Here is a 14,035-nt window from a genome sequence, read left to right on the forward strand (position 1 = left end):
GGACAAGGGGAACCATTAGTGGTAGGCCAATGTTAAGTGGTGTTCAGTTGTATAAGCATTAGCACATCTCATTTCCATGGAGAATATTTGGCCCTGCCCCCTCAGTCATGGTCTATTGACTTTGAAACTTTTGCTTAGTTTACATGTATTAGTTTGTGATTAGATCAGTTTAAGATGAACTGCTTATGTTAAGTCAATGATATTTGGTATGCAAATGTATTGGCATTTGCAAGTATCGTTTCCATGGAGATTATATAGCCCCATCCCTGATCAAGGTTCACTGACTTTGAAACTTTTACATAGTTTACAAGTTAATGTTTGTGTTTAGGTTTGTTTAAAGGGAACGACTTGTAATAAGTCAATGGTATTTGATATGCAGTTGCATTAGCATTGGCACATCTCATTCCATGGAGATTGTTTAGTCATGTACCTTCAGTCATGGTTCATCGACTTTGAATATTTGCATTTACTTACATGTTAAAGTATTGCTATTTTAATTTCAACATTTGCATTATCAAAATTACAAAAAGGCGAGATATATCTCTGTGATAACAATTTTTTTTTTTTTTTTTTTAAAGTTTACCATTTCCGGATTTTGTTCATTTCTGGTACGGTAACCGCTGACAATTTCGTTTCATTCAAAACTTCCTGTTGTAAATTTCGGTTTTCATATTTCTTCGAGTAATTCAACCATAATTATTAAGTGGACATATTCTGCTGCTCTATGATGATAACATTATCTTCTGAGAATAGAAATTGATTACTGGAAGGGCATGAAATATTCAGGTTAAGAGTAATAGGCAGTGTCCAAGAACGCAAATCGGGGTATGTCACACATTTCACTAATTAGAAAACCATTGATTTTTATGCCCCTGCCATAGGCGGTGGGGGCATTAATTGTTGCCCTTTACCATCCGTTTTTCCGTCTTTCCATTCTTTTTTTAGCTCACGGGGGCCCGAAGGGCCCCATGTGAGCTTATGCCATCACTTGGCGTCCGTCGTCGTCGTATACTATTTAAAAAATCTTCTCCTCTGAAACCACTGGGCCAAATAAATTCAAACTTTAACTAAATGTTCCTTAGGGTATGTAGTTTATAAATTGTATCCGAAGTTTTGATCCATCGACAAACATGGCCGCCATGGCTAAAAATAGAACATAGGTGTGAAATGCAGTTTTTTGCTTATATCTAAAGCTTTTAGAGCAAATCTGACATGGGGTAAAATTGTTCAATTGGTCAAGTTCTATCAGCCCTGAAATTTTCAGACGAATTGAACAACTCATTGTTGGGTTGCTGCCACTAAATTGGTAGTTTTAAGGAAATTTTGCAGTTTTTATACGACCGCAAAAAAATTTTGTGGTCGTATATTGGTATGACGTTGGCGTCGTCGTCTGAAGACACATTGGTTTTCGCACTCTAACTTTAGTTTAAGTGAATGGATCTTTTTGAAATTTGACCATAAGGTTAAATACCATAAAAGGAAGGTTGGGATTGATTTTGGGGGTTATGGTACCAACAGTTAAGGAATTAGGGGCCAAAAATAAGCATTTTCTAGTTTCCAGACAATAACTGTGGAACGGTGTATGGATCTCTCTGAAATTATACTACAAGTTTCCATACCACAAAGGGATGGTTAGGATTTGCTTTGGGGGGTTATGGCTCAAACCGTTTAGGAATTAGGGGCAAAAAAGGGGGAAAAACAAGGTTGTCCTGGTTAATGGACAAATACTTTAGTACAAAACATAATTTAAAGCAGTGTAAGGGAGATAAATCAAATACATCATTGAAATTATCTCCCTTACACTGCTTTTAAATTATGTATAAAGTAATAATGGTTAATGAACAATAAAGATAATTTAAAACAGTGTAAGGGAGGTAATCCAAATACAACGTTTTGGTTACTTCCCTTACACTGCTTTTAAATTATGTTTAAAGAAATGCATATTTATAAAGGAAGACCAGTAAAAATATCTGCAAATGTTGCCTCTTTTTTTTTACAAAAAAATCCATATGAAAGATTTGACACTATATTTTTAATTCTATTATAAAATAGATTAAGTTAGCACTATGGTAAATTTAAATGGGTAATTATGGTTGCCAACTCCATTGGAAATTTGAATTGAGATTATGACCATATCTTGAGGGAAAGAATTTTTTTGGGGAAAAAAGGGGGGGGGGATAAAAAGAAATTATGGGGGTCAATTTTTTCTCATTTCAGATTTCAGAAATTAAAAAGAATTATTCTTCAAATATTATTTTTTTTTCAAATTTCAAATATTGAAAAATTTCAATAAGTAATCTTTAATTGCACAGTATGGCGCATTAGATTTGTAAAATCTTTGATCACATTTATATATTTGTTATGCCGAATATAACAGTGTATTTAGATTTTTAATTTTGGGTCCAGTTTTCAAATTGGTCTACATTAAGGTCCAAAGGGTCCAAAATTAAACTTTGTTTGATTTTAGCAAAAATTGAATATATGAGGTTCTTTGATATGCTGAATGTAAACATGTATTTAGATTTTTGATTTTTGGCCCAGTTTTCAAGTTGGTCCAAATTGGGGTCCAAAATTAAACTTTGTTTGATTTCAACAAAAATTGAATAGATGGGGTTCTTTGATATGCTGAATCTAACCATGTATTTAGATTTTTTATTTGTGGACCCCGTCATCAAATTGGTTCATATTGAGGTCAAAAGGGTCCAAAATTAAACTTTGTTTGATTTCATCTAAAATTGAATTATTGGGGTTCTTTGATATTCCAAATCTAACCGTGTATTAAGATTTTTAATTTTGGGTCCTGTTTTTTAAATTGGTCTACATTAAGGTCCAAAGGGTCCAAAATTAAACTTAGTTTGATTTTAACAAAAATTGAATTCTTGGGGTTCGTTGATATGCTGAATCTAAACATGTGTTTAGATTTTTGATTATGGGCCCAGTTTTCAAGTTGGTCCAAGTTGGGGTCCAAAATTAAACTTTTTTTGATTTCAACAAAAATTGAATATATGGGGTTCTTTGATATGCTGAATCTAACCATGAATTTAGATTTTTTATTTGTGGGCCCTGCTATCAAATTGGTTCATATTGAGGTCAAAAGGGTCCAAAATTAAACTTTGTTTGATTTCATCAAAAATTGAATTTTTGGGGTTCTTTGATATTCCAAATCTAACCGTGTATTTAGATTTTTAATTTTAAGTCCCGTTTTTTAAATTGGTCTACATTAAGGTCCAAAGGGTCCAAAATTAAACTTGGTTTGATTTTAGCAAAAATTGAATTCTTGGGGTTCTTTGATATGCTGAATCTAAACATGTGTTTAGATTTTTTATTATGGGCCCAGTTTTCAAGTTTGTCCAAGTTGGGGTCCAAAATTAAACTTTGTTTGATTTCAACAAAAATTGAAAATATGGGGTTCTTTGATATGCTGAATCTAACCATGTATTTTGATTTTGGACATTGGACCATAATAGGTAAATTAAAAAAATTCAAGTTCTTAGACCACATTCTTTCTGTGTCAGAAACCTATGCTGTGTCAAATATTTAATAACAATCCAAATTCAGAGCTGTATCAAGCTTGAATGTTGTGTCCATACTTGCCCCAACTGTTCAGGGTTCGACCTCTGCTGTCGTATCAAGCTGCGCCCCAGCGAAGCATTTTATTTGTTATTATCTTGAATATTAATATAGATAGATATAAACTGTAAACAGCAATAATGTTCAGCAAAGTAAGATCTACAAAAAAGTTGATATGACCAAAATTGTCAATTGACCCCTTAAGGAGTTATTGCCATTTAAAGACAATTTTACACAATTTGTTCATCAAGTTTGCTAACATTTAAAAATCTTCTCCTCTGAAACTACTGGGCCAAATACCTTCAAACTTCATCTAAATGTTCCTTAGGATATCTAGTTCATAAAGTATATCCAAAGTTTTAATCCATCGACAACCATGGCCGCCATGGCTAAAAATAGAACATAGGGGTCAAATGCAGTTTTTGGCTTATATCTCCAAAAGTAAAGCTTTTAGAGCAAATCTAAACGGGTAAAATTGTTCAATTGGTCAAGATCTATCAGCCCTGAAATTTTTAGACAAATCGTACAAACCATTGTTGGGTTGCTGCCACTAAATTGGTAGTTTTGAGGAAATTTTGCAGTTTTTTGTTATTATCTTGAATATTATTATAGATAGATATAAACTGTAAACAGCAATAATGTTCAGCAAAGTAAGATCTACAGAAAAGTTAAATGACCAAATTTGTCAATTGACCCCTTAAGGAGTTATTGCCCTTTAAAGACAATTTTACCCAATGTGTTCATCAAGTTTGCTAACATTTAAAAATCTTTTCTTCTGAAACTATTGTGCCTAATACTTCTTAACTTTGAATGAATGTTCCTTTAGGAATCTAGTTTATGAATTGTATCTGAAATTTTGATCAATCAACAAACATTGCCGCCATGGCTAAAAATAGAACATAGGTTCGAAATGCAGTTTTTGGTTTATATCTCAGAAACTAATGCATTTAGAGCAAATCTGACATGGGGTAAAAATTTCAAAAAGTCAAGATCTATCAGCCCTGAAATTTTCAGACACACCAAACAACCCATTGTTTGGTTGCTGCCACTAAATTGGTTGTTTTAAGGAAATTTTGCAGTTTATGGTTATTATTTTGAATATTATTGAAGATAAAGATAAACTGTAAACAGCAAAAATGTTCAGCAAAGTAAGATCTACAAAAAAGTTTATATGACCAAAATTGTCAATTGACCCCTTAAGGAGTTATTGCCCTTTAAGGACAATTTTACACAAGTTGTTTTATGTTTTTTAACTTTAAAAATCTTCTCAAATGAATCTAGTATAAATTTTGTATTTCATTTCCTTGTACGTCAAGAAACATAGACACTATGGCTAAAATGGAACATATGGGTAAAAAGCAAAAATAATCATTGATGAAAGATTTAAGCAAAAAAAATAACAGGTGAGCGATTCAGGCTCTTGAGAGCCTCTTGTCTTTTGTTTGAACCTTGAGTGGGGGCATTCGTATCCTCAGACACATTCTTCTTTTATTTTATTTATACAATGACTTTATGTCAGGAAATTTGGACTGTGAATGATATCCGAAAGTGCAAGAATCGTGAAACATATTGGTACAAAAACATGACTGGAATAAAGAAATTGACACAAGCACGAACTTGTGCGATTTATGACCGTATATATATTGAGTACAAAAAGTCGGCAAACGTACACAATGTGTTATAGCAAGCCCTTTGATTTACTCAAAGGCTGTCATTTTGTGTTGACAAACAGCAAATACCCTCTGTCCCCAACCCCTCGTTAGATTCATTAAACAACAACTTCTATTTGGTTAAGTTCGCACAGTTTGAGTTTTCATTTCACTCTGTACTCATAATACTTGTGTTGCATACCAATGCCTAAGCTTCATTTTATGGGCATTATAAACCGTAGCTTACCGTAGAAAGAAAAATAACTTTGATGTAGGTAGTCTAAAAGAGAGCATTTCTCTACGTTTTTGCTATTTATTGAAAAAAGGTTTCTAATGTGGCAATTACATGTAGAACAGTGGTTGCCAATAAGAATTATTTATTTAAGAATTTGAAAAAAATTATGTAGAATTCCTTATATATACATGACATAAGCTTATTATTGCCCTTGCATATGAAGAACACATTACAAAAGGATTTCAGAGGAAATAAAAATAAAAAAATAAAATCCTCCCACCTGCTGCATTTTTTAAAAAAATTTGGATGAAAATCTAATTAATTTTAGTTGGCTTAAAAGGAAAATTGTATTTTGTGCAACACTTAAAAGTGGTTAAAAATTAACTTGTAAAAACCATGAAAATTAATACCCCATGAATAAAAATGAATTCACAGTACAATAGTCTTATCACATTGTAAAATATTTTTCAGTAAATACCACCATTTACAACAAAACAGGATCAGATAATACATTGAACTTCATTAAATTCTACAGTGCATAAATTAGCTTGCTGTAGTTAAATTAATCTCCCTGTCAGAGGTTAACCTGAGGCTTACCTCACTATATAGTTATCATACAATACATGAAATAAAATCACTATTTCAATCATCATAAATCTTACGCAAAATAAACTCGTTTCTATTGAATCAATTCCTTGATGGGTAGCCAACCTCTCTAGAAGAACATCGCACAGAACAAAATAGGTTATTCAAATAATCCTCTTTAGGGTCAATGCCTGCAAAGGCAACAACACAACATTGGCATAATACTGTTGAATCAAACAAAAATACTTACCTCAATTGCAACCTAAAAAAAAAAATTGCTGTAAGCATCTCTCATATCAATAGAAATTAGGAACAGTACAGTTTATTAAATTACTGATTTACTTTTTTCAGCATTGGAAGCAGAGAAAAAAGAACAAGAATTGAAGGATGCTGTGACCAAATTTAACCGCAACAGTCTGAAGAAGACGACAACAGAGGAAAAGAATGCATTACCATCATCTCAAGGTTAGTATAAGACTTCAGTTACTAATACATTGTAATGGCAACAGAGCAATAAGTCATACTTGTTTGCTTGAAATGAAATTTTATTAAGATCATGCCTTTGTTTCACAGTCATAAACAATTCAGTATACTTACGAGCAACTTTATTTGTAAGATTTTTAATAAATCTCATGCCAGCCAATTAGATTTACAAAGTCTTCATTACAATATAGAATTTACAACCACTATACATTTGAAATAGAGCATTCTCCATTTCAGTTATAAAGTTTTACCTTTAGATATTATTCATTATTAATAAACACAATGTGAAAAAAAAATCTTGCATACAGTAGAACACATGTTTTATCCAATTTCCCTTACAAAATGGAAAACAAATATTTATGAAAAATTTTCTGAGTAACCAATGAACAAATGTCTTAATATTTGGTCAGCAGTTTAGTCTTTATATTTGGTCAACAGTTGAACAGTGGTGTAAAAGTATTTATACAAATTTTTAAAAATTTTGGGGTCGTATATTGCTATTACGTTGTCGTCGTCCAAAGACATATGTTTTCCTCCCACAATAACTTTTAGTTTAAGGGTATGGATCTCTATGATATTTAACTAAAAGGTTCCATACCACAAAAGGAAGGTTGGGATTGTTTTGGGGGGTGATGGTCTCAACCGTTTAGGAAAAAGGGGCCCAAAACAAGACAATAACTTGTGTATAAGTATTTTGATTGCTCTGAAATTGTACCACAAGGTTCAATACCACAAGTAGAAGGTTGGAATTCATTTTGGTGGTAATTGCCCAAACCGTTCAGTAATTAGGGGCCAAAAAGGGTCTAAAACAAGCATTTTTCTAGTTTTCAGACAATAACTTGTGTTTAAGTGTATGGATGTCTCTTAAATTGTACCACATTTTACAAAAAGAAAATTTCTTAAAATGTTATTTTGGGGGGGGAGGGAGGGTTGTAATTTTTTTTTCTCAAGATTTAAGAAGTTTAAAAGAAAATTTCTTCAAATATCTTTTTTTTTTTGAACAGGGGAAAGGGGGGTTAAAAAAAAAATTTTTTTCAAGCTTGAATATTGTGTCCATTTTTGCCCCAACTGTTAGGGTTGGATCTCTGCGGTCGTATCCAGCTGCGCTTGGTGAAGCAGTTTATTTTTTATCTGTCTGAAATCTTTTACCTGTTTAACAAAACTTTGAATTATTCAATATTTTGAATGAAAACAAATATACTTTTCTCAAGAGCTACTTACCATAATGATGTCTTATTTTAGCCAGCAGCTTAACAGTAACAAGTTGTAACAGTGCACTTTTTGGAGCGATCAGACACCTACTTCCTGTATTCTAATACTTTGAATAAGGAGTGGGGTATGGATAGCACGACAACATTGGCATGCATTCTTGTTTAATTAAATTGACCATAATTGTGTTATTACATTTCTATTTATAGATATTGCAGAAGAGAAAGCAGCAAAGTGATGTGTTCATGTGTACAGAATTCAAATAATTATTGAATGTAAATAAGGACGCTTGGTTCATAACCATAAAACTACACTCTGTAAGCTTCGCTGGATTGGCTAAGATTTGTCGCTAGAGTTAATTGCCAGTGTAATCACATATAAAGGATTTACCTACATTGAAGATGTATGTAAAGGATGTAAACACCATTCAATGGAGGAATTGCATTGAAATTACTTTTGGAATTGTTATTTTAAGCTACAGATTTTATTACTTCAAAATATTAACAAGTTATTGAAATAATAAACACTGGTAATGTATAAAAAAAAAATTCATAAAGATTTTTCAGGAATTTTATCAGAAACATTAAATGTTTAAGAGAAATGGAATTACATAAGAAAGGGGAAATAACCCAGTGAAGTTTTCAACCAAGACGAGTGTTTCTTGTATATAGTGCAATATACATGTAATATGTTAACTTATAACCAAGGTCTTTTTCTGAAACAGTTTCAAATGAAAAAGTTCTTTTCACAGTTATTCAAGTTTAATATTTCTTAATTTTTATATAAAAGTGTGCTGAAGATAACATACAATTCCTAGCAGGTGTCAATGTAACAGAATAGAAAGAAAAAATGCTTTTGTCTAAAAAAAAAATTAATAACAGATTTCATCTTCACATTTTGAAGTAAATACCTGACCATTTATAAAATTGCATTATTTTTAACTTGTATTCCTACAAACAATTTTTTGAAGATTATAAATTTTGAATTTGTTACATGATCTTTTTGTGCACACAATTTTTTAAAAGCACTTAGTCTATGAAGAAATAAACATTTAGATTAGGAAAATGCTGATTGTAAATTTAGAAATTTTTGTTAATTAATTTTACATCTTTTTCTAAGTCAAGAATAAATCTATGTACCAGAAACAAAGGAATTGTATGTTTTCTTGTGTAAAAGTCATTATTTTATAAAATTCCAAATGCCAAAATATATTATTAAGCATTTTCTGACCATCTCAGGTTTTTGATAGGTGAGCAATAATTTCAAATCTTTATTTTTTGTACAAATATGATATTACCTATTCACTGCTGATCAATGATTTGTTGAAATTTGTCTTAAGGTTAATTCAACATTAAAATTGAATTATTTTGATAATAATGTTATGTTTCATCAAGGTTTAATGTCGCTGCATGAAAGAAAATTTTATAGTATTTAGTTCATTTTGTTACAAGAAGATATACCTTTCTTTATTTATCTGTAGTAGGAAACCCACTTATAGTATTTTTTCTATTGACAGCTTGTCAAATGTTTTGTTTTAGTTGATCATCTCACTGTAAGTGCCTCCAGTTCCTTCAAGCTATATGTTAATTTTTTCATTGATGTTTTTTTTTATTTTTATAAATGTTTCATTAATATTTTGGTTAATTATTTCAGTTTAACAGCTACAAGGAGTGTTGTATTTTTTTTTAATTTTTTTTTGTGCAATTCCTACAATTCCTACAGTAAATTTTATAAAACAAGCTGAGTATAATTCTCTCCAGTTTCTCTCCATCTCTCCAAAAAACAGTTTCTGAAATAGTTTATAAGAATGATTTAACCTCAGTGAAGTGATTCACACTTTGGGACCAAAGTGAATAATTGAATTTGTGACATCACATTCCGATTTTGGAAATTTAAAGCAGTATATTGTTTGATGTTGTACTGAATACTTCTGTTAATTGTTATATAAGGTTTGATGATTAATTTAGAAAAAGACCCGTTATATGCATAATACCATAACAATATAGATAAAACCATGGTAATATCTAATTGAATTAATCACGTCCATTCTATATTATTTTATCTCTCTTTAGTGCTTATTATTATGTTATGAAGGCATATTTTCAATAAAAATTGAAATTGTTACATTGTTAATATTCATTGTCTATAGGTGGAGTCGCATGGATTTAAGATAAGTGGTAATAAATGGTGGATTTCTTGACCTATCAATTTTTACAAATTGTGGAATTGTATCCATTTTTATATGCAGCTAGAATATTTGTACTCTATTTAGATATTGGAAAAAAAAACAACATATATACCCCGGTAGATGGACTACATAAAAGTCTACTCTTATACTATTAATAGATATAGTGTACAAGTTTATAATAAGAAATAGAGTAAAAGACACTCCTATGCACAAAAACCTACATTAATCTGAAAGGAGTAGGTCCGGTAAAGGCCGATTTTGGCCTCAAAATTCAGGTTCATCTGATGAAAGATTTTGGACATTTTTTAAACACTTAAGTGTCTACTTCAGTCGATTCAATTAGTTTATGTGAAAGATTTGAACTGATTTAGTCATTAAAGACGCTCAAATTCAAGCTTAAATATGAAAAATCTATCAAATATGCCATAATATGCCATTTTTCAGACGGTTTTTGTCAAAAATGAAAGTGGCCGCATCCGTGTTCATTCTCAACCTTTATATATGTTATGTATTATCATCAAATACAACTTACATTTAAATATTAAGAATGAACACAAATGCGGCCACTTCCATTTCAGACGGAAACCGTCTAATAATTTACCAAAATGCTAAAATTTCGAAGATTTCAGTAATTTAGAATGTCTTAATGATGCTAGTACCCGATACATGTGCATTGTATTGTCAAAAACAGCCCATATTTATGTAACAGAAGTATTCTTCTTTCCAATAAATAGCTAAAAATTAACATTTTAACAATTTGGTAAAACTGCTATATTTTGGGGCCAAAAATGGGTCTTACTGGGCCTACTCCTTTCCATACCCCCTGCTTTTTAAAGTGGATGGTATATAGTGGTGGGGTGTCCTTAAATTCTTCCTTCCCTCCCTTTTGTGTCCTATAATCCGGGTTTGGGGTTATGGTTTAACATAATTTACCATTAAGTTGTGGTTAAAAACTATCACATCAACTTGAAACATAGTGCATTTTCATTATGATGTGAACTTTTAAAAAATATAAGCCAAATAAATATGAACCAGATTTTGAGGTTTACTTGGAATAATGATAGTGTGAGCAGGACACGGTGTCTTGTGGACATATTCTTGTTTTGGTTTACTTAAACATTACATATCAATAGTACACAATAATTAGGGCCCCGCTGAATGCCGGACACCCTATAGTGATCAGTCTGTCCGTCCGTCCGTAACAAATTGTGTCCGCTCTATATCTAGAGAACCGTTATGATTTCAAAGTTTATACTTGACATGTATATTAACCAACACCAGAGGGTGTGTCATAATGTATGTACAACTTCCTAGGTCAAAGGTCAAGGTCAAAAACTGGTTTTAGTTGACAACCCCATGTCCAATGATAAAGATACAAATTTTTTACCACACATTATTCACAGTGGGGCCCACAGAGATGGCTCCCATCTCAATGATATCTATTTGTATCTGTTTCTCTTCCTAACCCCCTAATCAGAATTTTATGAATCTTTCTTTAAATCTCCATGTAATTTCTTTGTCCATCTCCCTATTTTGTTTTTTGTCTCATTATTTTTGGGGTTTCTAATTGATTGCGTAATTTTTTTTTTTAGAAATATCATAAAGATAAACTATGTCCATGCCTCAATGCACCTGTGTTTGAATGTGACAAAAAATTGCACACTTTTCATAGCATCAGTCAGAGTACCAAACATGTTTAAATTATTTTTATTTCAGGTAGAAAGAATATAGCGCACCTGGCCAAAAATATAACAGCATAAATAAGTCATCACCCACAAAGATTTTAATTCCTTGAATCTACTAAATTTTTATGAACTTTATAGGAATGATGGTTGTGAGACATTCTACAAAGATTCTTTAATAATGAGAAATTTCATACATGGTGGCTATTATGCTACATATGTTCACATTGAATCTTGTGGAATATCACAATATGTGTGTGACACATTTAACTTCTATAAAGATCTGGACGAGGTTTACAGAATAGAGAAAAAAAGGACAAAAAGTGCAGAATGCAGGCCAAAACATATAAAGAATAAGAAAAATAGACCAAAAAAAGATTAAAAGAAGAGAAAAATGGCCTAAAAATTAAAAAAAAACAATAATAGAGGCCCCATCCAGACCCTCTTCTATAAAACTACATGCTTAACTTTGAAAGAATTCTGTATTGAAGTCCTTTATTCAAATTCCGATTTTACACATTGGATAAAAAAAATTACAAAATTCTTTATTCTTGGTTGGTTCTGGGACATATATTATAGTCCCAAACTTAATGGGAAAATGATTAGAAAATAGTCTGCAAAGATTCCTCATTTGTGCTGATTGAATATAAGCAATGGTGCGAAATAGGTTCAAACTGAACCGATGGGAAATTATATTTTTATTTTCTGAGGAGAAAAAAAATTGACAATTTGAATCAAATGAAGTTGGAATAAATAAATGATGTTTTTTAAGAATCCTTTTTTTTAGTTCAATTGGATGTAAAACATAGCATATAGAGACTATACTTTATTATGATTGATTTTTATTTGTCTTCTTTTCTGGAACCACAAGTTCAAACCTTTAGATGACAGATTGGGACAGACATCAATTCAAACTGAACATTCTGTCTGCTTTGTGAAATTGTTTGAAGACGAAATAGGACAAATTCAGACAAAACGTGACATTTTACATTCACAATAACCTTGAGACTTTGATAATTACTGTTTACTTTACTTGTTCTATAACTAATAACATGCTCTAACAAACATGTGCATTGTTATGCATATACATGTTTCATGTCTTACTTCTGACCACGGTATCCTTCCAGATTTGTGCATCATTTTATGTAAATTACCATCAGACATTACATTTTTCCACTTTAAGCAATGAAAGTAACTGGCTTATCTCAACCAAATTCTGAAACTGAAAAACCAAACATTTTAATTCTAGGTTTGAATGATTAGTGTGAGACCTTCAAAGTGGCAAACAAGGTGTGTTCTTTCTTTTTGCCCAATCAGACAGTAACATTTTTTGTCTGAAACCAATAAGCAAATTGACAAAAATTACTTGCAAACCATATTTTATTTTAATCCAATAGAAAAATGGTTTTTATACGACCGCAAAAAATTTTTGCGGTCGTATATTGGTATGACGTTGGCGTCGTCGTCATTCGAAGACACATTGGTTTTCACACTCTAACTTTAGTTTAAGTGAATGGATCTCTTTGAAATTTTACCATAAGGTTCAATACCACAAAAGGAAGGTGGGGATTGATTTTGGGGGTTATGGTACCAACAGTTAAGGTAAAAGGGGCAAAAAATAAGCATTTTCTAGTTTCCAGACAATAACTGTGGAAGAGTGTATGGATCTCTCTGAAATTATACTACAAGTTTCCATACCACAAAGGGATGGTTAGGATTTGCTTTGGGGGGTTATGGCTCAAACCGTTTAGGAATTAGGGGAAAAAACAAGGTTGTCCTGGTTAATGGACAAATACTTTAGTACAAAACACAATTTAAAGCAGTGTAAGGGAGATAAATCAAATACATCATTGAAATTATCTCCCTTACACTGCTTTTAAATTATGTATAAAGTAATGATTAATGAACAATTAAGATAATTTAAAACAGTGTAAGGGAGGTAATCCAAATACAACGTTTTGCTTACTTCCCTTACACTGCTTTTAAATTATGTTTAAAGAAATGCATATTTGTAAAGGAAGACCAGTAAAAATATCTGCAAATGTTGCATCTTTTTTTTTACAAAAAAATCCATATGAAAGATTTGACACTATATTTTAAATTCTATTATAAAATAGATTAAGTTAGCACTATGGTAAATTTAAATGGGTAATTATGGTTGCAAACTCCATTGGAAATTTGAATTGATATTATGACCATATCTTGAGGGAAAGAATTTTTGGGGGGAAAAAGGGGGGGGGGGGGTAAAAATAAATTGTGGGGGGTCAATTTTTTCTCATTTCAGATTTCAGAAATTAATAAGAATTATTCTTCAAATATTATTTTTTTTTTCAAATTTCAAATATTGAAAAATTTCAAGAAGTAATCTTTAATTGCACAGTATGGCACATTAGATTTGTAAAATCTTTGACCACATTTATTTATTTGTTATGCC

At 31.3% G+C, this 14,035-nt stretch overlaps 1 protein-coding gene across 14 annotated transcripts in view; it reads left to right on the top strand.

The window, feature by feature from the left end:
- Positions 1-9,853, top strand: part of LOC127715532 (thymosin beta-like) — a 49,907-nt gene extending 40,054 nt beyond the window's left edge. For all 14 annotated transcript variants that reach the window (XM_052221600.1, XM_052221601.1, XM_052221599.1 and 11 more), the window contains 2 exons: positions 6,391-6,504; positions 7,941-9,853. In XM_052221600.1, the coding sequence (XP_052077560.1) occupies positions 6,391-6,504; positions 7,941-7,969 (143 nt within the window). In that variant the 3' untranslated portion in view covers positions 7,970-9,853. The remainder of the gene's footprint in view (positions 1-6,390; positions 6,505-7,940) is intronic.
- Positions 9,854-14,035: the final 4,182 nt, after the last annotated feature.

Source organism: Mytilus californianus, unplaced genomic scaffold, assembly GCF_021869535.1.
Source record: "Mytilus californianus isolate M0D057914Y unplaced genomic scaffold, xbMytCali1.0.p SCAF_9, whole genome shotgun sequence".
Classification (NCBI taxonomy): domain Eukaryota; kingdom Metazoa; phylum Mollusca; class Bivalvia; order Mytilida; family Mytilidae; genus Mytilus; species Mytilus californianus.